Source organism: Curcuma longa, chromosome 4, assembly GCF_044706935.1.
Source record: "Curcuma longa cultivar G26 ecotype Majalengka, Jawa Barat chromosome 4, ITB_CL_G26_1.1, whole genome shotgun sequence".
NCBI lineage: Eukaryota > Viridiplantae > Streptophyta > Magnoliopsida > Zingiberales > Zingiberaceae > Curcuma > Curcuma longa.
In genome coordinates this window covers 12,414,494-12,440,647 of record NC_133864.1, presented here as the reverse complement: position 1 = coordinate 12,440,647, position 26,154 = coordinate 12,414,494, and the positions used below count along the sequence as shown (strand labels likewise).

Genomic DNA, 26,154 nt, shown 5'->3' with positions numbered 1-26,154 from the left:
ATGGGTGCACAAAGACTACTGCAACACGGCAAAGGCAACCGATCATAATCAAGAAATTGTTATTTTATTTTATTTTTTGAATTTTGCTATTGCTCTCCACTAATGGCCCTAAATTTTGTTTTATTTAACTTTCTTATTGTTAAGGCAACCGAATCAGATGACAGCCATTTTAATATTCTCTTCATTAAACCTCTATCAAATATAATATTTATTGACAAATTATCAGATAAATAAACTATATTTCCTTAGGGTTAGATGCTCAGGGCTCTAAAGATACTTCTCGGCCTTAAATTTGACCTCTGGGTTTTTAATATCATCTTGGCTCTGAATTAATCTGATTTCCAAGCTGCTACTTTGAGGATCAAATCCTGCAGCTTTATAATCTGCCAACGTCCGCTGCAGCAAAGCCTGAAATGTTTATTATCAGAGCATAATCTCACATCGTGAATTATAGGAATGAAAAAGAGAGGAAAACTAATGTGCTAAAAAGTTTATGTTACAGCAAATATACAGTATCTTCATCAAGTACCTGTACACTCGACACCGCAAGCTCAGATGCTTTCTCAAGGTTTTCTGGATATTTCTAAACATCAAATGCAGAGAAGAAGAAAATGAACACCAGAAATTTAAACATATTTGGTTGTTACTTGAATAGAAGCCTTACATTACTCCATCCTAATAGAAGAGCTGTCGTGAGATCACCAGTTCCCTGCATTACAATTAACAAGTTCGATGAAAGATCATGTATACAAATTTGGAAAGGAACAATATGGGCAGAAGAAGTGTTCTCTCTGAGTGTACAAAAATTATCGAGGCCGAGGGAAGCATACCGTAAAATATGCAGGAATCTTAGGGATCTCAATCTTAAATTGCTGCGGAAGCTGACCCTGCAAGCCAGTAAAAGATTATTCAAGCAATAGGATAATAAACTGTTGCTATTTATGCAGGCCAAGATGCAAAGTAGATAAGACTGACTGATTCATTAAAATGAAATAATATTCAATCTTTGCATGAGTAGCTCTACCAAAATGTGCTTTCCCACCGAAATTATAAACATCATCGACTTGTATTGCTATTCTTGATTTGATCCCCTCTTCATCCTTCCTATGAACCAGATAATGTTCTATAAAAGGCAAAGAAATCATTCTCTGTAGATCCTTTTACGAGTTACCATGTCAATCAGCAAGATTGCTAGTTAACAGTCTCCTTGAAGGTACCCTGTCGTCAACAGGTTGTTTTAACATGCAATGCAAGCATTTTAAAGGGGGGGGGGGGGGGGGGGGGGGTTTGAAATAGTACCTTCACTTTTTGATGACTGCCAATGAGGAGAAGCTTACCCATTAAGTTTAAGCTGGTAATTACCACCTGATATCAAGAAATAAACTGAAAACATGCATAAGAATGAAAAGCAAAGTATTTTTGATGCAAATGTTTTTTTTTAATTATTTTTATTAGAATGACTTGTTTTTGTCTTTAGTCTGTTTCTACCTATCCCGCCTCCACCGTAATAATTTCAAACCTTTTAATTATATAAGTTATCTGTTCTCTTCAAATATGTCTTGGAACTCCACCAAATTGAAAAAGTAATCCCTGTCCAAACAATATGGTTTTATTTCTTTTAATTAAACTTAAATCTACTTTACTGGTTCTTAACTCTTAACTATGCTGAATCTATCGTAAAAACTTAAATAAGAGGCTCAGGTTTATTGTCTGAGACAATTTTGTCAGGTAATAAATTTATTCATTCTCTTATCTTCTCGTCTTTGGAGATGTGTTGCTTCTGCCTTTGTAATGTCAATTGAAGCAAGGTTTTATTCCACATGTTAATTACCTAAATTGGAAACAGTTATATTGCAACAGAATTTCCCCAAATCATATTTTATTTTCATATTTATACAACGAGGACAAACCTTTGACGGTCCAGCAGCATGAAGAATGTTACAAGCTTCCAATCCATCACTTTCAGATGTGATTCTGCAAAAAAAAAAAAAGAATGAAAATAGAATGATAATCAAAATGCACACACAGCAAGTGAAGTGGGGTGGTAAAAATTGTAGAATCAATGTTTCCCTGGTGAGAGCGCAGTGAAAAGGTGAATATCTTTTAGGATTCTAGACAAGATCAATCATCAGAATGTGAAGATATAAACAATTTCCAAAAACAATTGTTAATCTGAAACTTGTAGTGGATAACGAAGTCTCCATCATATCATCGTCTGATAAATTGAAATTTTCCCCATAGAAAACTTTCTCACAAACATTCAAATAAGCAAAGTGCATCATTACCTCACACCCGTCAGCAACTCAACTTCAAACTGATTGGGGGTAAGCATTGAAGCAATAGGAACAACCTAAGAGAAAAAAAATGTCAGTCTGGGTAGCACTAAAGAAGGGAAAGAATAAAAAGCAATATACTGTGAGTTTCATATCAATCCCCATCCGATATATCTTAAATATTAGTTTACTTTTCATCAGAGGTAGATGGTTAATGAAACTCAAAGCGACGACTAACTTGTCAGATCAATACAAAACAATCTTATGCATTGATAAGTTTAAGGGACCAAAAATTCTTAAATGATTTTATTAAATAATATTATAATATCAGAGAAACAAGGAAATGGATTATCCATCGCAAATATAACAGTTAATCTGGCAACACTGACCTTGTCACGATATACAGAAACCAGTTCGAGTGGAACATATAGTTTTCCTCCATCTCCCATAACAGGATCACAAACTAGCAAGGAAAAGATTCCATTAATACCAGTGTAAGAAAATTTTATGCAAACCAACTTAAATAAAGAAAAATACTCCTAGCATCAAAGAAAGAGTAGAAGGTTCAGCCAACAATTTTGATAGAAGCATCCCTATACTGGGTAACATATTAGCAGAAAAGCTCATAAAAATATCTCCATTAAGAACGATTATATGGAAAATTTCATTCATATAAGGTTTCTCTCATTTCTCCATTTCAACATCTTCCTCAACATAAATATAAATATAGCAAGTGATCAGCAACCATCTAATGCAATTTAATATTTGAAACACGTCAAACGACTAAGGTAGTCCATTACTTCTCCATAGGATGGCCTCTGGAATAGGGAAATAAATGAAATATCTGCGCCTAGAGTCCCTATCTGAGCTTCAAATTGGGAACCAGAAAACCCAACAAAGATTGCTGGTTTTTTATTATCCAAAAAGTAGTATGGATCAGTCATATCTGTCCAATGGAGGACGCCACACCTTTGTAAACAGTGTGCTAAGTCATCTATCCTCTGATCAGGCAAGCAGTTATCTTTTTCTTTGGGTTATCAAAGCTGTGGACCTTGTCACTCGATCTACACAAGAAGGAGATTTGGGTATTTAGAATGCAAGGATGCACAATCATGCTTAATATGCACCTACTGGTGGAACTACGCTTTGACACTGAGACTTCCATGGATTCAGTTGGTAAAAGCTCTATAATTCTCACAGACTCTGTGGTCAGAGGCAATTCCAAACCACCAATGGCCCTTATCTGGAAAGGACTTATCACAGTCCAGAGCATTTTTCCTGGTCAAAACTGAGTTACAAGTGCATGACAGTAGGAGTGTTATATTCTGGGAAGTGCATTAAACTTTTATGTAAAATTTAAGTTCCCAAATATGTTTACAATGTGCAGAAAATGAAACATACCACAAGTCAATAGTAAAACAGATTTCCTAGCAAAGTCAATTGACAATGTCAGATCAAATGTTTTAGCAATTAAAAAAAAACTTCATAAAGAGTTACCATATACAAGTCCAGGATTGACTGTTCGTAGTCTATCAACAACTTGCAATACAGCATGCAGAAATGAAATTGAACCAATATAACCTGCAGATGTGAAGAATTCGGAAGATACGTTACACAAAACTATTGTATGCTAATGTTGTGCCCTAAAATCCACATAAAAAGATAGGATAAAAGATGAACTTCAAAAACAAACAAGGCTTGCTAAATTCCCATGAGAATCCAATAGAAGCCAAAATTTTGCATAAATTACATGCACTAGAATGGGCATGACATATCTATAATAAATAATCAAATAACATTATCAATATATATGCAAGAGAAATTATCCAATCAAGCACCTAATGTAGAGCAAGTGCCTGAAGGATCTCCATTTCCAAAATGTGCAAATCAAGCCCCTCTCACTTTGGGGACCAAAATACCTTTCACTATTGCACCAAATAGTCTCATTAATATCTAAGATTAATTGACTTAAACAATAGTTAATTAATACCTATGCCTCATTAATTATTAAAATTCAATAAACTTTCCCCTTTGCTTCCTCTCACAATAAGGACTTCCCTCACCCCTCGATAGGCGTTTGTCTATCATCCTCTATCACTATAATTGCTCCCTCGCCATTTGGACTCAATTTAAATAAAAAAAGAAATAAAAATAAAATAATCATACAGTATTTGCAGTAAATATATTGTCGTAAAGTTCTTAAGAAAGGTTGAAGAAAGGTTGCCTTATCTATAAAAACAACAGAAACATATTGATAAAGCAGAAATAGGAGGACGACCTGTTAACAAATGGGTATAGCTTAACAGATCATTTGCTGCTAGACCCTCAATCACTTCCAATAGCTGTTCACCATTAAGAACATGTCCTCTAAATGTTGGATAACCTGCACCAGATATCAGTCATTGAACTGATAACTAAATTCAAAGAACACTATGAACCCCTCGACCATGTAATCACATACAGCAGTGAATCACTTTGCACTATATATGAGGTCCTTGATACTGAATCAAGGAAATTCCTGTTAATATCTTGCCTGTATTATTAGAAAATTGCACTGAATTAATAGGGTCCACATCATAGCCAAGAAGTTGGAGAGGAAAGACAGCAGATTTGTTCCCAACGTAACCCTGAGAAAGTACAAGAAAAACTTGAGCATTATTACAAGCAATTATACAAAAACAGCCATGACTATAACTGCCAAACTGAAGAAGATATGCTTTCTCAACCCATAATAAGGGTGGGGCCAAAACAAGTCCCCAATAGGTCAATTGGACATGTTTCGATACAGGAAAGTTGTGTCCAAGCCCGTCACCAACTCCAGGCTCATGACACATTGAATGGCCTATAGATACATTCCATGCCCCAAATCATAGAGCAGATTCTTGACTAGAGAGGTTACAATATAAATGAGTAAAGCACACCCACTGGCCTGCAGAAGGAGAAGATTATAGGCTGCCACGATCTCCTTCCTTATCAAAAGGGAGAAAGGGCTGCAATTCAAAGGCAACAACAAGGCAAAAATTGAAAAGCTATATGAGCATACCCGAGGGCGATAACAACCACAAAACCTTACATTTAACCTTTCCAATATATGATTCATGACTCGGGTGTTTAAGTAGGTCCTATGGCCAATCCTAGAGAGTGAAGTATTTCCTCGTTGAGAATATCAAAAGGCAATCTTTTTTGATAGGTCAAACACAAAAAGATAGCCAACCGTCTGAGCAAAACAAGAAATTTCATGCTAGAGTGGAATTGGAGACAAAAAGGAGCTACCGAGGTGCCAAACCTATCCAGCTCACAAGCACACGGATACTGTCTAGGCTAGAGGCCAATGATAAGTGCATGCCAAGGTACCAACTAGGTCAATTGGTAATGACCTAGGGAGTTGTTGCCAAGGTCTTGGTTTGTAATCCGCTTTCATCAAAAATGGTGGCTTGAGAGCTTCTATATATGTTATCTTACGAAAAAAAAGATGCATGTCAAAATAGGTCTCAACATACATGGATAACATGGTGGAATTTGCACCCATTCTGATCCAAAACTGTTGTGCCCAAGATGGTCTCAAGTTCTAGGTTCACACAAGGCCAAAAAAAAGAGGCATTTTCAAGAAGAGAGGCCACCATGTTCTCCTTCCTTATTGAATGGGAAAATAGATTGCAATCCCCAAGCTAACAACAACAAACAAAAAAAGGGCTATATAAGCCTAAGGGTGGCCTCAAGAGAGATCACAACCACAATACCCTATATTGAATCTTTTCTACCACCAGAGGATCTCTGACTGGGACTGACTCCATCCAACCATTCGTGACATCCTTGACCTTTGTTTTGCACGTAGGAAGTAGTGGCCAATGGCCAATTCTTCACAGAAACTCAGCAACATACCCCTTATAATCTATCAAACATATTAATTTAGTAAAATACACTAACAAATTCTATGCTCGTTGGTTCCCTTGTCCTTCTCCTATATTCCACAAGGGAAGGAAACTTATGTACCACTGCGAAGTGTAAACTCTGGTAGGACAAAGAAATGATCGAGTGATAAGAAAAAGGGAACTGCAGCTGTCATAAATTTATGGCCGTTGAAAGAAAAGAGACAGAGGGGACTACTGACTAGTAAAACATTTAATGACTTGGAATATGAAGTGAAGATGAACTTTATTCCATTGAACAGAATATAAGATAAGGAACAACTCTTAATGTTGTTTGAACGGCCAGCTATGTCTGTTTTATTTATTTATTTTTTCTAAAAGAGATGAATGGGATAACTAATGGTAAAATGGTTAAATTAACTATCACACACTGATAGAATCAATTATAGTGTAAGAGGTCAAGCTCTACAGGAAGTGCTGAAGTAAGAACTGCGAAGGTTTTTGTTCGTGACTCTCAAATACTACATATCACCGTTGATTTTAAGAGAGCATTACCAGTAAAATTGTTGAACTGGGTGAAATTGTAGTTCAATTGTTCAAAAAGTGGCTGCCCACCAGGATAACAGGTCCAAGATACAACGACCAATAAAAAACTGGGAAAGGGTTTAGCACTCGAGCTCTAAAAGAATAAAAAACGACAACTTTTGGAACCTTGTCATGCGGCCATGGGACAGAAGACAACAGCGAGAACAAAGATTATTCCCTCCGCATTTCTCCGGAATGTGACAAAAAGTCCAATTAGAGAGGCACAAATAAGAAAAAAACATAACAAAACAAAGAGGCAGCAGATAATATATTCCAGAGCACCTGGACGGTGTGAGACTGGATGCTGAGGACTCGCCCGGTCTTGGAGGGCAGAGCCAGGGAGAGTATCGGAGAACGCACCATCGCCGATATCCAAAACGGCCTCCTCCACGACCTGGTAAACCCTAAAATCAAAAAAGAAAAAGGAAAAAAAATGCAATCTTTGCCCAAAAGACGAATCGAGAAACAAGCAAAGTCCGCCCATCATCTGTCTTTGAAAACTTTGGAGCTACCTGAAACAAAACGAAGAATGTCCCAGAGGTAATCCAGGCTGGAGACGGTGAGGGACTATAAAATAGTTTCCTTTCATCTGATCTCGCAATGGCTGCGCACGATGGGGAGCTACTAGATACGGAAACGGCAACCGGCAGCCTTTGTCGGCGGCCGATCTATTTGGAGAGATGCACTGTGGGTCCGTCCAGTCACGAATCGGGAAACGAATGCAACCTTTGCCGCCGTTGCCTTTACAAATCCGACGGTCTGTCGACGTTTGTGTTATTTCAAGATTATCTTCCTATTAAATAAATTATCATAATTAAAAATCAATCCGTAATTAGAGGCAACATAATTTCCAATTTTGAACTTTTCAACCAACGTCCTGTAAGATTTGATGGTTTCTAAAAGAACAAAATTACTCTCTGTATTTTAATTTAGAATTTACTTTAAATATTTATTATGATTTTCTTCACGAACTGTTTGTAAACAATTTGTATGGTTCGGATATAAGAATGCAAGGATCCTACCCGTTACGTCTATTGGTTAACGGCACATTGCCAATTTCGGATTCGGGTTTTAAGTAGAATGAAATGGATTCGAACGGATAGTAGCGGATAGCGGTTGACCTGGTACTGGCATTGGATCATGTTGGCCGCCGCCGCCGCCGCCGCCTGCCTCCCGTCCTCCCACTCCTCTATGGCACTCGTCGGCGACCGCCGGCCCTCGCTTCCACTCTCCATCGCCAGTTTCCGCTCGGCGGCCAGCCGCCCTCGCCTCTCTTGCTCCGTCTCCACGTCTTATACCAAAGTACTTTTTCTGTTTCCATTTTTGCTGAAATTAATGGACTTGCTTCAGGTGCCCTTGATTTGATTTTTCTGCCCCACGCCGCAGTTCCGGAGGCCCTATACCACGGTGCTGATCGTCCCTACGGGAGTTGGCGCAACTATCGGAGGCTTCGCTGGAGATGCCTTGCCGGTTGCGCGAACCCTTGCCACCGTTGCCGACTGTGTCATCTCTCATCCTAATGTACTGCTAATTATCTTCTTTTTTTTTTCTTCCTTATAATACATCCCTATAGAATCTTGATATTTCGATTAGAATATTTGTTTCTTGTAATATTCACTCAGTGTTGTCCTTTGAGATTTATGAGTGTTGTCCATTCACTAGCATTAGAGTTCTTCAAGGAGCTGAAATGTTGACATTATAGGTTCTGAATGCTGCAATGCTCTATTGGCCGATGCCAAATGTGCTTTATGTTGAGGGGTATGCGCTTGATAGGTTTGCCGAAGGGTTATGGGCCCTACAACCAGTTCATCAGAATAAGGTATGCCTTTTGTCCACGTAATTGAGCAATCAATTTTGATCATCTAAAACATGTAAGAATGGATGAAATTGTGACCATTTACACGTTAGTTGTCAATTGACACAAGAACTAGATAAACTTGCCACATGCAAAGAGGTAATCCCTTCTTCGTATATTGTAGAGAAGATGTATTTTTCCCCAAGAGCATGAAAATGCATCAGAATCACTGGTCAATAAGAAACCATCAATGACTCAAAATTGGTCAAAGACTATGTAGATGGTGTACTCAGAAATAAAATAGTCGCAAAGAGATATTTGATAAAAAAAAATCATGTAATGTTTTTATCTTAATTTCATTTTGCCTTGTAGTCAAATAACTCATTAATCTTTCCGTTTGTTATGAAGATAGGTCTAATATTTGATGCTGGAATGGAGGAGGAACTCCGAATTCGCCATTTGCAGGTTGCAGATGCTGCTAGAGCTTCATTAGGCTTGCCTCTAATGGAATACATAGTGACAGATTCTCCTTTAGAGGTGTGCATAATAGGAAGTGTGTTTATTTTCTTCTCAAGTTTGAGGCTATACGTAGTAAAAAAAGTTCTGGTTTCAGCTACATATACATTGTCTAATGATGGTTTCTAATATCCCATGTCCTTTTCTTCGCTCTTTTAAGTGATTTTGTGATGACAAAGCAGTTGAGACTCTAGGGTAAACCAAAGAATATTTCCAAAATTCTAATACTAACCAATGATTGTCTCCGTTTTGAGTACAAAAGGATTACTTTTGGTGTAGAAAGTTAGAGGGAGCTGACATGTAAAGATATGTTCCTGGAAAATTTTTGAGGTGATTATTCCAGGAAGTCACACTGTGTTGGTTATAATATAAATATATTAATGTTGGCATAATTATTTAGCTATGGCTTTCACAAAAAAAAACTTAAGCTTTTGGGATTAGCTCGAATCATTGACATCTATCTGAGCATAATTTGTGTGTTTGAATCCTCACTTTCTTTATCCTGAAGCTGTGGCTTGTGAAACTATCATGTTATAAATTATTCATTTTGCTAGATGCTCCGTCAAATTCCTACGGCAAGTCCACTCTTTTGAGTGTAATCTCTTTCATTATGTATTCATGGATACTTCTTCAAAAGAATATAAAGAACAAAATTTTTGACTGGTGAATGCTTATAACCTCTTGTTCATAGGTTGAAAAATGGATTGATCCCTTCTGTGGGAAATCAACAGGAAGGATTCAGCATCCTGATTCACTGTTAAGAGCTGTTCATACTCTTGTTAGCAAGTCACAAGTAAATGCAGTTGCAGTAGTTGGACGTTTCCCAGATGATGATGAAGGAACTGAAGATTACCGACAAGGGAAGGTAATTCTTTCTGTCTGGTCATTTTGGCATATATGATTGATTACATATTTGCTTTGGCATGCAGTCTCAAAGTAATTACAACATTACAACACCTTGTCCTCTAAAGAAAATTTTTCATTTTTTTTCTTTTGCACTTTTTAGTCATATTGACATGTTTGTAATGGATAGTGCTAGGATATAGTGTCATATAGAACTCAATAATACGATATTAGCTATGTAGCCAATCCCAAATAACTGGGACTTATTGCTTTTGTTGTTGTGATGTGTGTTTCACATTGCATTTTTGTTATGTCTATTATAAGCATTAAAAGACAAATCAATAGTGAAGTAAAATTGCGGAAACAATTCACTTCTCTGTAACTCTTGGTTCTTATATGCTTGATCCAACAGTGTTTTGCATATACAAATTGTTCACATTCCAAAATTGACATGATCTATGTATGTAATTGAAGGGAGTAGATACATTGGCAGGAGTGGAAGCAATTATCAGTCATCTTGTTGTGAAAGAATTTCAGATACCTTGTGCTCATGCACCAGCATTATTGCCTGATTCTCTAAGTCGTTCAGTGTCCCCAAGATCTGCTGCCGAAGAGGTAAAACATTTGCGGAGTAGGTTGCCAAATGTCTAAATGTTCATTAGTGCATTTGCTTTTTGCATCATGATATCTTTCCATCTTTCAGAATAATTCAATTCTATACGTTTAGTAAGAATTGAAAATGAAGAGGTGGGAGGAAAATCTCAGGGAAGATCTCACTGATTCACAATTATTCTCTCTACATTTACATAATTTTTTTTAAATTTATTGATCATTTTATTCTTCACAGTATGTAGAGAAATAGCGGAAATTTTATCTATGCTTTAACTGAATTTAGTGGTACATTTCTGAACTTTTTAACGAGGATATTAGAGCTAATAGATTGTGACCAAGTTAAGTACATTGCATATCCAATTTTGGCTGCTATTTAGGCTATGTAATCAAATGAAATTTGCCAAACTTTGGCGAATTTTGCCTTTTGCATACTTGGAGCCTAGTTTCCAACAATTTGCCTGGATTGGTAGAGGAGCATCCAGAAGATGGCCTTTCGGATATGCTGTTTTTTGTATTCTACTTAAAGAATGCCCTACTTGAGTATGCTTGCATTTGATTGTTTTATTTACTAGTATGTTTTCTTAGTCTCTCTCATTATACAACAGATTGGTTATACCTTCCTGCCATGTGTGCTCGCTGGATTAAGTGCTGCTCCCCAGTATGTTTCAACCGCAAACGGACCTCCTGGCGATGGTTGCATAATCACTGGAGATGTTGATAGTGTAATTCTTCCTGCAGATGCCTGTGGAGGAGATGCTGTTCTCGCATTCGCAAGTTCAAAAAATCCCAAAGCAGATGTGAGAAATTTCTTGTCCTATATTCTTGCTTCAAGATATCTATATATATTAATTGTTAAATAGACACCAATTAATTTTCAAATATAATTGCAGCCTCTGATAATCACAGTTCAGGAGAATGAAACAGTGCTGGATGATACACCTGATAAGTTTGGCATCAAAGCAGTATGTATTGCCTAGCTCCGCCTCTCATCGGCATTTTCTTGTTGTTGCACCAGCATTTTACAATGATTCGATCTTACAGATGAAGGTCCATAACTATTGGGAAGCTATAGGTGTGGTTGCAGCTCACAAGGCAGGTATAAATCCAGAAGCCCTCAGAAGAGGAGGAATCGATAACATCAAATGCCATTCACCACCCTCTTCCCCTGTGACTGGTAGAGTACCTTCCTCCTCCATGCTTGTTGATCAAGTTTGTTCATTGTAGAATCAATTGCACCTCCAGAGTGGTATGGTTTATTCAATCATACATTCCTTTTGTAAACCAAGCATCTAACTTACTTTTGACTAATTCAATCATACTTTCCTTTTGTGAACCAAGCATCTAACTTACTTTTGACTAATTCTTATTGTTGTTTGGTCATATTTTTAAGTTTTGAGGTTGAAGTGAATCTGAATCTTCCATTGTGGCTTCCTACCAAAACCCCACTTGCCCAACTTCCACTCCCCAACTACCTCTCTGCCTCCTACTTAATTACCAAACCTTGTGATGATGCTACGGGCTAACCACTACCAAAGCGGCATGTATCTTCACGTAATCACGATGAAAAGCAAATTATATTTTAAAAAATAAAGTAAAAGTCAATAGACATCCCTTTCTATTGAAATCGTTGAATGGGCGTTTATTTATTTATTTATAATTTTATGATGATATTGTAGTATTTTATAGCTAGTGAAATTATACAATTGTATATTCTGTAATTGTTAAAATATAATATTAATTAGTATTAATTAAAAATAAATTATTTATGTTGTAATAATTATAATTTATAATATTAATTGAAGGGTTAGTAATAGTTATGAATTATAAGTGTTATTATATAATATTATTAGTATTAATCAAAATAGAAATATTTATATTATAATAATTATTATCTCTCTATAATCCACTCTCATTATAACACCTTATATTTCATTAAAAAAACATAGGTCATATCTTTTTATCTATATTCATTTTAACATTAACACTTATTATTTATGGGTTTCATCATCCACTCTTAAAATTATATTATATTAAATAAATATATTTTAAAAGTATTTTAAAATATTAAAATTATTATTATTTTTAATATTAATTTTACTTTTAAAATAATAATTTTACTATTTTAAAAAAAATATTAAAAATTTTATTCAATTTTAAAATAGCTGTTAAAACTAACCGTTTTAATAAATATAATTAAAAAAAATTAAAAAATACACATGGGGTGGACTAGCCTCCTTGCTGGCCCATCCACTTTTAATTGAACGTATTCAATTATTTGAATTATCAATGGAGTGTTATAACATCATGTTAGAGCATCCACGATGGATGATATTATAAAATATCTATGTTATAGTAATTAATGCTCATAAATATTACAATGATAAAAAAAATAAAATTATTTTTATTATATGAGTATTATTTTAATAATAAATAAAAAATATTGTTTTCACAATTAAGATGTTTTTATTTTTTTCTTTATATATATATATATATATATATATATATATATATATAAACTAGATGTATTCGTTGATAAATTACAAAATAAATATTATTAGCATATCCCGAATTTGAATAATTTCCTTCGTCACATGTGTTGTCATTTTCATTAATATTATATTATAATATCTACAAAATAGGCCGCGATTAGGTCGGAATTGACCGCCAGTGCCGAGAGGCCAATTCCGACCGAATTCGTCGGATTCCGACCACTTTTCGGCCGAAATCATAATTATTATAATTATATAATTATAATTATTTAATAATTTATAAAATAAAATTATATATTAATTATGATTATAATTATTATAATAATATTAATAATAAAAATAATTTTGAATAATACTCTTATAAAAAATTAAAAAATATATATATTTTAGTTTTACTCCCTAAACTTTTTTTTTTTAAATTAGACATCCTGCCCTGCAGCTGACACTGCATGTGACAGGACCACAAGACTGTCAGATGACGTGGCCCACTGTCACGTGTCCCGAGCACTGTTCGGCATTTAGCACCTGGTCCATTAAAAAATGCTAAACTAATCTTATCCGTTCGTCCCGTGCGATCAGACGAAAGCACCACCAAATGCGCATTGTGGTCGCGAATCTGAACGCGTAAAGCTATTCGAAAAAAGGAAATTCCCAACGTTTTTACTCTTCCACCTTTCTACCAATTTTTACTTTTTTAAGGATTAGACTTTCACAATCACATCAAATCGTCCCCATTATAAAACTAACAAGATAAGCGGGCGACCGCGGATCAGACGGCAGGGAGCGACTCTGTCCGCCACGTAAGATCATACAGATCGTACGGTCCAGAAATCTCATCAGGGTAATCAAACAGTCCGCCTTCCAACGATAGTCCATCCTCAAACGCCCGCTCCTCCGGCCGCATCCCGAGGCCGAACCCATCGTAACCGTCAACCGCATCGTCGAGCCCCCAGATCCGGCTGAAACCGGCGACCTCAGCATCCACCGAGGCCCCGACCTCCGCGGCGGCACCGCTCTCATCCGCCGAGGACGCCGCGTCGGCCGGCGGGAGCCCGAGCTCATCGTCGGAGGCCTCATACAGGAACCCTAGATCAGGCTGCTGCTGCTGCTGCTGCACCACCTCAAGTCCCTCCTCCGAGAGCTGCGATACGGAAGGTAGATCATCAGGGGACGGGAGGGAGATCTCCTCCTCGAAGCTCTTCATCACAGACGCAAGGTCCTGCTCGCCGGTGGCGCCAGCATCGTCGTCGAGTATGTCAAAGAGGAAGTCGGCTCTCAGGCGCTTCACCTCCGTCGGCACCGTCTCGTCGGCGTCCACCTCCAAGCTGCGCTTGAGCTCGCCGGAGCGCTCCATCCTAAGAGAGAGAGTATGCTCTGGATTTAATTTGGGAACAGCGATCGAACGTTTGAGAACGAGGGTGTTTTGGGCAGGCCGGAAAGAGTTGAGTTGGGTGTTTATATAGGCATTTTCTGAGGGCCCCCACCTGCAACGTCACCGTCACGGACGCCATTCTTTTCCCCGTCGCACTTCTTCAAAATCAATTGCGCGGACGTGTCCGTTGCGAACCGCGTTTGAAGTCCGGATTTGGCGTCCGGCACCACCAGCTACGGCGCGGCTCGGCTCGGTTGCCGCACCACGAGCTACGGCGGCTCGGTTTGTGGCTTGTGGAGTACAAATTGCGAATACGTTTCTTTGGGAGCAATTAACCATTCCATGGGTTTCAATTCCAACAAAACGAAAACAACGTTGCAGTTCACAAAATCGGACCCCAGTCCTTCCCTTCTCACCGAATCCAATTGCTTAATCGACAAGAATATGGTTGATTAACCATTTCTTGACGCAGCCTCGTTGATTCCTAATCCACATCGCAATTAATTTTGGCGTAGTTAGTCATTGAGCCGGTTTCTAAGTGTAAATTCCAGTTCAATTACTTTTTATCCATAAAAATATATTTAAAAATAGCAGCGAAGGTTGCGCGATTTAGGTGGGCGCTTGCGTGTAGATGGGGGTTTGTTAGGTGCGCACGTGAGAGACACGTGGGGTGCGAGCGCTGCAAACTTCTAGAATAAAAGGTATTTATTAATTAATTATGACGGAAAATGGCGAACCAGGCCAACTTGTCATCGTATAATAATAAATCAAATAAATATAAGGAACAAAACACATCGTAAAGAGATACGAAGATTGATTTTTGGAACTAAAAATATGTAGTAGTTTATGGATTCAGCCACCGATCGAAGTTTATCTGATCGAGCGCCTCCGATTGGTCGAAAGGGTTATTAAGTCAACTATGTACGATACCCCTTATCCAGTTGACCAGCCGATCAGGATCAGACAAAAAGATTGGCCCTTTTATGACTTCATTTGTCTAAAAGATTGCCTTCGCCACGTGTGTCGTAATGACTGTAAATAGCAAGCAAACGGGAAATTTTGAAACGAATGACGAGAATTTCGGGTTTTTTTTTCTTAGGCCAAATTAATTCACTGTGCCCGGCAAATGGAGAACGCACGATGTGCACGTGAGAGGTGACATGTCCGCGTGAGGCCGATTGAGGGGGTGGGGTCGCGGCGACTTTTTCCCCGGCGCCGCCCCCGGCTTCTTAAATCCACCTCGATCCTTCCTCCTCCGCACGCCAGCCACCTCCCAATTAAATCAATGGCGCTTCAGTTCCATCTCTCCGTAGCATTCCACCCCCCTCCTCCTTAGCTTTACTTGCCCTGATTTCGTCGCCCTACTCTCGGGTTCGCTTGGTGCAGGTCGGGAACCGATCGGTCGTCGGCGCCGTCGCGGACGACGTATAAGCTGACTTGCCTCCCCTTGATGCTGCTGACTCGGTTCCCCACTTGCATCAAGTGAATTCGAGGATACCTGGCGAAAAAGGAAGCTCCTTGAATGTTTGGATTCGAGTCTTCAATCGGTGGTGGTGCTTCTTATATTGCCTTTTACTATCTTGCAGTTTTTGCTTGAGTTTTGATTAAAGATGGTGCTTTTGGTGGTAATATCTTTGTCTTTTTTATGCCGCCTGCTTTTCCTCTCTTCGACTTGAAGCCTTGGCACTTAACAATGATTTGGACTTCTCTTCTCTGAATCTGATTCATTTGGTGGAAGCTAACTTTTAAGCCTAATGCTTAAGATTTTTTTTTTCCTTTCCATTTTTTGCTCGATCCAGTTCGAGGAATTACGATAGTAAAATAATAATTATGATTTCAGAAGTTCTTAGCTTATCGGCGTCCTAACATGAGATAGCAGGCTGGGTTTTGTTCTTCATGTTTTTGTAGTATCCTAAGCAGATCGACGATAGCTAGCTATTCCTGCTGTAATTCTCTTATTTTTAAGAAAAATCATGATCATGATGGCTATTGGTCAAGTATGAAATATTCAATAATGTCTATCATTACCTCAATGATTTGGCTGAGGCTCGCTGGAGATTTCCATGGGAAAGGTCCATCATTAGCTTCAGCTTTGAAAGGAAAGATCAAGATATCGTATTGGCATATTATTGTGCTAGGTAGGCAAGCCTTACACACTCTAGGAACAATTTTAAGTTAAATTTGGATGCTAATAACAACTATCACCCTTGCAATTTGCCTGCCATGGTACTATCTCTCATATCAAGAAAATATGGAGTGAAATTTATGAAATAGATTAAACATCTTTCTTCAAACCATCTTCGAGATCGAGAGTAGAAATGCTAGACGACAATGAACGAAGCAGGTAAAATGTGGTAGTAACAGACAGGCTGGTCAGGTAAGAAATGTATTCAATGGCGTCGATGCCCTTCTCAGCCAATGACACTAGCAACAAAGGAATGAAGATGCTAGAAAGAAGACAAAGGTGTTGGAATCTTTTGACTTTATCATATGCCCTACTTTTTTTTCCTTTTTTAATAAAGTAAGATTTGAAGAATCCTTTAGTAAAATTTTTTTGTTGTTTGTGTTTCTTATGCTTTTGTTTACAGCAAGAATTAGGACCGGAAGGGAGTAGGAGAGAAGGGAAGGAGATAAAGCTTGTATGATCTTTACTTAAAGAAGGGGAATAGGGAAAGGGCAGTAGTAAGGAAAGGTCTATTGTACATAGTGTTGTCTCTATTGTATATAGTTTTACCTTTATTTTCATAATTCAAATCCATGATCAAAATTCACGTGACAACAACTTTACCGTTATGTTAAACTTCCCCTTCTAAAATAGCAAGGAAAGATGGAAAGAAAAATGATTAGTGTGGAGGAGAAAACCTCTTCACCTTCCTTCTCTCTCCATTTTCATCTATTTGGTGGAAATGCATAATTCCTCTTTTCATCCAATTGGTGTCTGTTTCATTATGTTACATCTAGGTTCTTGATCTGGCTTCAGTAAACAAGTGTAAAAAATACTTTTACGTTTATGCATCTTCACAACTACGAGCCACTGCAGATATCTATTAGATTGGATTTCCACATCAACAAAAATGGTATTACATCACGAGCTGGGAGTTTACCTTGTATTAAAGATATGCAATGTGCATCAGTAACACCTTCACTACTAATTGTACATTACATATTCAAATGGCTGTTGCTTGACGCTCTTAAAGAACGTTCATATCAAAAGAGAAACATAAAAAGAGCAGTAACACATCCGACACAAGAAAAATGGCATTTAGCAGAAAACAATTAAAGAAAAAACAATTCTATTTCATGACAACAATGTGTTTCCAAACTGTTACACTGGCAAAATACAAGGATGTATATATTGTTATTGATTCAATTAGGAGGGTCGCTATTTTGAATAAGATCTTGAAGCCATAGCAATGACTAATACGGACTAATTATCAGTTACAACAGAGGAAGTAGTGAATGCTGTAATCTCCTAGAAGACATCTAATAAAATAACTAGCGGTTGGTCTAAAACCTGAATCTTTTCAAGTTTCAGACACCAAAAGATACAACAGAGCATGCAAATTGACTAGCAGAAGATGGCTTCTGTCAACTGGTGTTTTCAATCAGTATTCAAGGTGATTAGCCCGACCTTATGCGACGGCCCATCCACGGAGTCATCTGTGTGTTCTGGTATAGGCTCTTCCTGAAATATCAACCAAAAAAATCCAGTATCAGCGCTCTTTTATCTGGAAGATTTTCCCCTTTGAATAGCCTGTAAATGGAATGCTTGGGGGAGAAAACAAAATTTGTTATCCCAGTGAGAGAAAATGGAGCAGAGCTGATATAACGGTTTTAGTTCACTTAAGAAGTAGGGCCAACTGATCCTGTTAATTTTCAATATACCCAGTACAATAAATTCATAATAGTCAAGTTACCTCCACTCCAACCTAGTTGGTTACTCATGATATTTAACTATTGCTTTTGTTCAATCCAGAACACGAAAAATGTGCTGATTTTCAATATATCCATAGACAAATTCTTTGACATATTCGATACACTGGTCAAGGTGAATCTGCAGCAATTTTACTTGCAATCATGAATCACCCAGTTGATATGATGTCAAAACCATTATTCCTGCCATAATACTAATGCATAGTAGCCTTGACAAACTAAGCCACATATATCATCAGTTCTTATGTTTTTAATCAAGATCTAAATATGACAATTCCTCTATTTTAAGATTGCAAATTAGGAAAACTCAGATGAAAATTGCCACTTACCTCTATATCCAATTTTTCTTCGACATTTACACATTTGGATGCACTAATACTAGCACTCTTCAGCAAGCTACGGGCACTTGTATTTGGTTTATTCAAACCATTTTCCATGACTGATGTCTTGTCTGATTCTACTTGTTGTGATCTGGGAGGGCTTTGAAGGGTGGTTCTGGCAACAGATTCTGCAGTCCTCTTCTCAAAATCATTATTCTGATCAGTAGTTTCAACTTTTGGTGCACAAACCCTCTCCCTATCACAAGAAAACAAAATTCACGTATACAAAATGGAAGTTATGTCAAATCTGGATACTTGTTTGATCAATATACATACATCACGACAATAGAATTAGATGTACCGCTAACTTAAAATTACCAGTTTATACTTGAACACTACCTTGGCAAAGATGCATGTTGTCGCTGCAGTGGAGTACTTCTTTCACCCTTGCCATAATGCTCTTCAAGATGTGCAAATTGGCGTTTAAAACGATCAACTCCACTGTTCCTCAGATATTGAAACATTGTAAGATGCAAGTAGCTCAAAGCAATTCACAAAACAATAAAACAGCATCCCCATGATATAGCAAAAATTCAGGAAGAGCTTTGATATTTAGTAATAGCTTTTTGAATGGCAACACGTTCTTATTTGATAAGAATAAGAAAGAAGAAAGAATCTTTGTCAAATTCGTTATTTTTGTTCACTAAGCACAAAATGGAATATGGGTTTGAAAGATGAAGAGTAACAAAACTACAATCCTACTTTAAAAAATCTAAGATTATTGAATAGAGGCCGTATATAGGAAGAGATACATGCCCAAGAGATTAATTACATCCTAAAATTTTTAATATTGCAGAGAAATTTGAGTGTGGAGAAAAATAGTATATGAAGAACATTTTCACTAGCAGCACTACTGTAGTTATTTTTTTTTTTTTTTACTTTCAACCAAATCCCACAGGGAATTAGGTGCAAACTAAAACATATTAGAAACAAACCACAATAAAAATATTTATGACAAACTCGATTACAGTATGAGCCAAAGTTGACAGTGCATAACAAAGGAGAAAGTAAAAAAACATGGCTAATTGCTTTATAGCATATATTATGTGTCATTTATCAACATATGAAAAGAAAACCTTGAATGTCTTTGTCTATATCAAGATTATGCTTCTCTCTTTATGATCTCAAGTCAATAATATTTCTCTTCATATAAAGGAAAGATGTTGCCCGTCAGTTTATAGCCACTTTTAGTTATTTAACTTTAACTTTAGCATGGTCCAAAACATTCTATTATTATTTACAGATTAATGAACATACAAGGTAAATTTCATAAAAGCTTAAATGGGTAAAAGGTGCAAAAAGCAAAGCTTTAACATTAGTTAAAACATGTTCTACAAAATCCTAAAGGAAAATCTAATTAAAAGCACACCTGGGGTACATGAAGCTAGTCTGTTCTCCACCTTGAAGATACTCCTGTAGCATCAGGGGATGGTACTCCAAAATCTGTTTGCTTCCAAAAGGAAACCCAATACATGTTATGCATGGAGCAATTTTGAGCAAGAGAAAAACAATAAAGATATATCAGCATTTGGTGGCGTACCTCTCTGTAGATTAGTTCTCTTACATCATCTTTTGTCAATTTCTTCCTTTCAAATTCAAATTCGAGTTTGGGGATCGGCTGTGTTGATGGTTCCCTGTCTACATTTGCAAGACCCCGGAAGTATGGATCTGCTAAAGCCTGAAAATGAACCAATATAATGATCAACCAAATAAATAAATAGTCAATCAGCTTCTTTCATATTTTATCTGAATCCTACAATTGTTAATAAGCTAAGATTAAGAAACAAATCTTACTTCTTCAGCACTAGGTCGATCTTTTGAATCAAATGCTAGTAGACGCTCTAGTAAACGAAGTGCCAGTGGATCTATATTTGGGAACTTCTGCGAGAATGGAACTGGTTGTTTTCTCCGCATGCTGCTAAGATATCTCCTTGCCTTTTCATTTCGAATCTATGACATTAAAGTGAACAAAATTGAAATACAAGAGTCTCAAGATATGTTCAAAATTTTGCACACAAATGTAAGGAAAAAGGCAGTTGAGGCAGGCACATATCAGGGATCCAAAACTAGTTGTCATTATTTACTCAAATTGTCAAAAACAATTATGTGAATATGAAATCCTATCTCGCTCAAATCTCTTCAACTACATTACTTCTTTGTTTCAAACCAAGGCCAAAACAAAGACAATAGTTGAAAAGGAATCCAATGTAGAGTTTTGTTGTAGGAAATCCAAAGGGAAGATGAAATGTTCTACTCTTCCTGTAAAAATTTTACCAAGGAAGCTGGACACTGATTTCATATGTTATTATCACTTTGGATGAATTAGATTGCTATTTAATTTCATTACCATTGATGGAGCATAACAATTACAAATAATTTTATACAATTAAGAACCTTAAATATGCAAAACTAATTTTTAATGGTAAGCATAAAATACAAGACAAGTGTGCTACTTGATGGTTGAAAATGAAGATTACAGTCAAATAGTATATATAATTGATCTTCACTCTCTTGATCAAAACAATAAACATGAGATGTGGAGAAACTGGAATCTGCATAAGGACATTAGATGGATTACAAGCATCAATTACCGCTGCCATCCTACATGAAACATAATCTAACAGAAAGGTACATTGGCCAATATCATAAAAATAACAAGGAAAAGAACCAGTTCATTTTATCCTACAGTTTTTCCATCTGGAGTATTGTTCAAGTAGAAATATAAACTGAGCATGTTCATAGGCAAGAGCACAAATGAAATATACATAAAGAAATTGTACAAACCCTAGCAATGGTTTCAGCAGAAGGTGTTCCAAGAAAATCAGTCATCAGATCCAACTGATGAACCACATTCTTTCCCGGAAATAATGGCCTTCCGGTTAGCATTTCAGCAAATATACAGCCTATACTCCAGATATCAATTGCTGGTGTGTACTGCAAAAGGCAAACATAAACCAGGAGAATCATTTTAACAAACATAAGCCGTGTAAAATGGTTATCCCAAGATTGAGATTCGTCATCATATCTTGAAGCGGGTATAAAAGATCGACTGTATGGAGTTTTCATTACTGTCTTGTATTTATTAACATGCCGTAGATCAATCAAAAATCAGTGGACAATTAGGAACACAAAAGTACACAAAAGATTAGTAATGGAGATAATATAAGGTAAGGTATCAAAAAAAAAAAAATAAAGATATTTCTGCATAAAATGAATCATAATAGAGACTTTAAATTGGTAGAAATGATCAAGCAGTACTTTCCTATGATTCCGATCTAGAGTAATACTCCTATTCACTGATTAAAAAAAAATAACTATTCAGAACGAATTAATCATTTTTTCAAAGTACCCGCCTCTGAGATAGAAGAACAGGAATAAAATAAAAGAAACTCTCCGAGAAGGAGGAAGCATTATGTGCTTAATTTCAACAATATCAGGATGCCGGAGCAATCGAAGCAACTTAATCTCTCTGAGGATACGAGTAGCATCAGAAACATGCTCAAACACCTCATTTATTTTCTTTATGGCAACCCTCTCTCCTGTGTGAGTGTCAATAGCAGCGGCCACCACACCATAACTTCCCTTGCCAATAACCTCCTGTATCTGATATTGGCTAGCTTCGCCATACTCCGTGAAAAATTCATTGTCAAGCATGCTCTGTGTGTTTAATAATTAGATACAGAAAATCAGATAAAGGAATTACAGGACGAATCTAAAGTCAAACAATATCATCCACATTAAGTAATGAATTCTTATATAAAGGCACCCAAACAGATATTAAGATGACAAAGAACTAGGTCCATCGTCACCTCTCTGCTAGGATTTTAACTTTCTCGTCCTTTTAGCAAAGGCTTCGGTCGGAAAACCGACCTTTATGTCCAACCTGGTAGGAGGCTGAAAATCAAGAGAAAAGAACTTCGAGAAAGGACCGTCCTCCTCCTCCAGAAGATCAGAAACTCAAATTTCGATGCGAACAATCGGAACCCCAAATTGTTTCATTTTTGTTGAAAACAACAGGACTTATAAATATAATCACGGATCTTACCTACCAATTAAAAAAGGGGCGGACAAAGGCGGAAGAGCAAACGATGCCACAATTAAAAAAATGAAGATGTAGACTGTGTCAATCTAGGAGCGATGAAGAGATCAAAGGGCAGAAAACGCAGTCAATAACCAGGAAACTCGAGGGTACCTTCTTGTAGGGCTGTTCGATCGGCGGCATCTTAAAGCGCTTGGGGACACGGATGCGCGGGAGGCCGACGAGGTCCAAATCTTCGTCCCCCTCCTCACCGGACTCGTCGAAGGTCGGATCGTCTTTCAGGGGAGAGGCGGCAGAGGAGGAGGATCTATGCGTTCGGCGATGGAACCAGCGACGGACACCGTCCACAATTGCTCCTCCCCCCATATAAAGGCGGCGTCAGCGGCGTCTGGGACTTGGATGCGGCAGATCAGAGAGCAGGACGGCTCGTCGATCGCGGCATTGAATACTATACCCCTCTCTCTCTCCCTCTCTCTAACCCTCGCAGCACATTTGGCTACTACTCAACTCGAGTTTTCTATCTCTTTCTCTACTGCTCTTTATATTTATTTGTGTTTAAATGATTTGGATGCAGATTTGGAGCACCGAAACGGAGGTCGGAGGATGGAAGGAAGACTTTTCCTTATGCATTCTCCACCCTGGAAAAATCCCAGTCTCTCTTTTTTTACATTTTTAATTATTAAAGTTCCATGCCTAAATTTATATTTCAGCGCTTACTACTACAGAAATATCCCGAGGCTACAATGCAACCGTACGTCGCTTCCCCAATTAATCAGAGATGGCTTCCTCAATAAATTAGATATTTACTGATAAATTAATTTAGTCATCGGCTCAAAAAACTAAATCTAATAAATAAGCAAAAAATAAACTAACTGTAGCATTTTTTATTTATGTGATTGATGAAAAATTTTAGTGAATCAGATCTATCAGTCAAGATTAGTAGGCGTTGGAAATGATACATCACAAATTAAATTGACCAAAACCTAATAAAAATAAAATTTAATCATTGTCCGGGACTGGAATATAAAATCTGACAGCGACTAATATATTAGTTTGGCGCAAACTAAAGAAATGCCCCCCTAATTAATTCTAAATGAGTAATCACTTAAAAAATAAAATTATTTGACCTACTTAAAAATGAAATAAATAGAGAAATATTTTTTTCCAAGATTTGAGTGACTTATGTAACGTGTAATAACGATAAACATCAAATCCTTAGGATTGGACTACTATGAGTAGATATTACTATAATTTCTTAATTTACCTCTATAAAAAGATAATTATAAAATCTATAATCATAAAATCTATCCATTAGAATAACGAATTTCATTTTATATTACAATAAAAATAAACCTCCAAACATAATTGTTTACTACAAGCGAATACGTCCAATTTTGACAGGAAAGAATCCCAAGGAAACGCACGTGGTCGACTCGTTCCTCCTATGTTTCTTTTTCCCTCTTAGCAATTCTTTCCAATAAATACAATACTTTCTGTAATTTTTTAACAAATCTTTTTGTTGGAAAAATATAAATAGAAAAGAGGGGTAAAATGAATAGAAATTTAATTAGTTTTATAATTTTATGATTGATTTATATTAAATCATAATAATGAATAATATGAATTTATATGGATAGAGACTCTCACAAATGAATCCATAGAAAATACTAAAAAATATAAATTCAGAGTACAAATTGTACTAAATTCAGATGACCTCATGACTTCGAAGCACATTCTCTTGAGCTCACTTGTTAACTCAACTCGGACTATATAAATAGCTTCGATTATCAATTCACATCATCTTTTTAGATAAGATTAAATTATTTGTGTATTTAATTATTTTATTATCTCTGATATATTTTTTATCTTAAAAATAGTTCTCTTAAATGGGATGAATATCATAGAGGTTAGCTACTGTGAGGATTATATTGATATATTTTTTAGAATCTCAAACAAATTTAAAAGAATGGGTCCCTTAAATAAGGGAAATGATATCACCTATCACACTTTTGAATTAATTATTCTTCTCTTTATTTTCTTTTCTGAGAGCTAGATAAATGTTTAAGAATTATGTACTGCACTTTGAATACTAATTATATCTTTTAAAATATTAAAAATATATTAAAATATTAATTTTTTTATAAATAATTAACTCAAATACTTTAAATCTAACTCAGAGAAATATCAGTTATAAACTGATACGTATACTTGCATAACAAAAAGCAATTGAAGAAATTGAAGTATATTAAAATAATAAAATATAATTAAATATGAATTCTTCCTAAGGATGAAAAATAAATATACACGATCAAATTAATTAATTAAGCAATAAAAAATACCAAAAATAAAATATACATGACCAAATACAACATATTAAAAAGTCTCTAAATCCTATAATTAACACTCATCAAGATTAAATATGTTTTACAAGAAAAAATATATATTTATCAAAATTAAAAGAAAATAGATCTCTAGTTAGATGAAGTAGAATAATTAATAAAAAAATATACCTCTCTATTCTCAATTGATCAATTAAAAGAGATATAAATTGTCAAAGGAAGCAAATTATATCACTGATTCATCATCTATCAACACCTACCATTATAAAAAAAAATTAATTTATTTTTTACAGCTTGTAGTTTAAAAGGAGCTCTTTTTTTGTTTTTTGATTCTCTATATGTTTGGATAATTAAATTATCTAAATCTACAACTAACTTATAATTTTTTTTAGACTTCCTAGATGGTGGAACTTAAGACGAAGGTTTCTTAAGCCTCACCTTAAGTTCGATCATAGTTATGCTCTAAATTTATCTAGTAAATAAATCAAAGGTCATCTATCATCATGATTAGTCAAGCGAACTTAAACACTTAGATTATTAAAAAGATCTATAATCATAATAGTTATATATTATATTAGCCATGATTATAATTATTAGGTTTGAGCAATTTTAAATAAGTTAAAAAAAATATTTTATTATAATAATATTTTATTTATAATAATTTTAATTAAGTTAAAGTAGTTTTCTTCACTTTGATAGTTTAAAACATTTAGTTAAGGAAAGATAACTTAATGGCTGGTTCAGCTATTGCACCCTAAGGTTTGAATCAAACTATATTTAAAATAACTTAATTTAGATGATAAAACTGTAAGAAAGTGAAAGTTTTGAGAGGATTTCGAAATAAATATTTTTGAAAAATGATGTGAATTGCTGAATGAATTGAAATTTTCTCTTGAAAATTATCTGCCACATAACCCGGCCCCTTCGAACGTGCACCTGCTTGTTACCTGCTCACGTGGACCGTGTCATGAGCCGGGACCCACCCTTTCCGTCTACCACTAAGCCATCCCAATTCATACACAAACTAAAGTCCACAAACACGGTAATTTAAAAATGTAAAAAATAATTACGTCATTAACAAAAAATATTAAAACTATTTCCCGTTATAA

General features: G+C 36.1%; 5 protein-coding genes across 5 annotated transcripts; 1 reads left to right on the top strand and 4 right to left on the bottom strand.

Moving 5' to 3' along the window:
* Positions 1-267: 267 nt before the first annotated feature.
* On the bottom strand, positions 268-7,090 carry LOC141827104 (pyridoxal kinase-like). The gene is made up of 12 exons (XM_074714374.1): positions 7,010-7,090; positions 4,807-4,900; positions 4,552-4,656; positions 3,771-3,854; positions 2,663-2,736; positions 2,286-2,350; positions 1,911-1,974; positions 1,300-1,365; positions 831-887; positions 665-709; positions 530-583; positions 268-408 (listed from the first exon to the last, which is right to left on the bottom strand). Exons 1-12 carry the CDS (start codon positions 7,088-7,090, stop codon positions 268-270), a joined length of 930 nt encoding a protein of 309 aa, XP_074570475.1.
* Positions 7,091-7,885: 795 nt separating this feature from the next.
* On the top strand, positions 7,886-11,817 carry LOC141828344 (uncharacterized). The gene is made up of 9 exons (XM_074715762.1): positions 7,886-8,029; positions 8,114-8,248; positions 8,430-8,546; positions 8,931-9,059; positions 9,730-9,903; positions 10,356-10,496; positions 11,099-11,290; positions 11,384-11,455; positions 11,535-11,817. The coding sequence occupies exons 1-9, from the start codon at positions 7,919-7,921 to the stop codon at positions 11,715-11,717; spliced, it is 1,254 nt and encodes a 417-aa protein (XP_074571863.1). The 5' UTR covers positions 7,886-7,918; the 3' UTR covers positions 11,718-11,817.
* Positions 11,818-13,615: 1,798 nt separating this feature from the next.
* Positions 13,616-14,403, bottom strand: LOC141828101 (uncharacterized). Its single transcript, XM_074715467.1, has one exon. It carries the CDS (start codon positions 14,334-14,336, stop codon positions 13,752-13,754), a length of 585 nt encoding a protein of 194 aa, XP_074571568.1. The 5' UTR covers positions 14,337-14,403; the 3' UTR covers positions 13,616-13,751.
* A 3,212-nt stretch (positions 14,404-17,615) lies between these two features.
* LOC141826756 (mitogen-activated protein kinase 9-like) lies at positions 17,616-21,595 on the bottom strand. The gene is made up of 7 exons (XM_074714053.1): positions 21,452-21,595; positions 20,462-20,617; positions 20,208-20,345; positions 20,037-20,110; positions 19,007-19,108; positions 18,617-18,863; positions 17,616-18,039 (listed from the first exon to the last, which is right to left on the bottom strand). Exons 1-7 carry the CDS (start codon positions 21,551-21,553, stop codon positions 17,956-17,958), a joined length of 903 nt encoding a protein of 300 aa, XP_074570154.1. The 5' UTR covers positions 21,554-21,595; the 3' UTR covers positions 17,616-17,955.
* Positions 21,596-21,646: 51 nt separating this feature from the next.
* LOC141826757 (mitogen-activated protein kinase 12-like) lies at positions 21,647-23,206 on the bottom strand. The gene is given in 2 exon segments (XM_074714054.1): positions 21,647-22,324; positions 22,860-23,206. Coding segments are annotated over 2 exon segments (762 nt in total). The 5' UTR covers positions 23,073-23,206; the 3' UTR covers positions 21,647-21,775.
* Between the last annotated feature and the right edge of the window lie 2,948 nt (positions 23,207-26,154).

Excerpts from the sequence above, each read along its gene's own strand:
- LOC141827104 (XM_074714374.1), bottom strand. The coding sequence starts at position 7,090 with ATGGTGCGTTCTCCGATACTCTCCCTGGCTCTGCCCTCCAAGACCGGG. Across the intron at positions 888-1,299 it reads GCAGTCATCAAAAAGTGAAG|GGTCAGCTTCCGCAGCAATT; the intron begins GTACTATTTCAA and ends ACTGGCTTGCAG. Across the intron at positions 584-664 it reads TTCTATTAGGATGGAGTAAT|AAATATCCAGAAAACCTTGA; the intron begins GTAAGGCTTCTA and ends TTTGATGTTTAG.
- LOC141828344 (XM_074715762.1), top strand. The coding sequence starts at position 7,919 with ATGGCACTCGTCGGCGACCGCCGGCCCTCGCTTCCACTCTCCATCGCC. Across the intron at positions 8,249-8,429 it reads GTGTCATCTCTCATCCTAAT|GTTCTGAATGCTGCAATGCT; the intron begins GTACTGCTAATT and ends TTGACATTATAG. Across the intron at positions 8,547-8,930 it reads AACCAGTTCATCAGAATAAG|ATAGGTCTAATATTTGATGC; the intron begins GTATGCCTTTTG and ends TTTGTTATGAAG.
- LOC141828101 (XM_074715467.1), bottom strand. The coding sequence starts at position 14,336 with ATGGAGCGCTCCGGCGAGCTCAAGCGCAGCTTGGAGGTGGACGCCGAC.
- LOC141826756 (XM_074714053.1), bottom strand. The coding sequence starts at position 21,553 with ATGCTAACCGGAAGGCCATTATTTCCGGGAAAGAATGTGGTTCATCAG. Across the intron at positions 20,111-20,207 it reads GAGAACTAATCTACAGAGAG|ATTTTGGAGTACCATCCCCT; the intron begins GTACGCCACCAA and ends GGAAGCAAACAG. Across the intron at positions 19,109-20,036 it reads ACTAGCTTCATGTACCCCAG|TGGAGTTGATCGTTTTAAAC; the intron begins GTGTGCTTTTAA and ends TCTGAGGAACAG.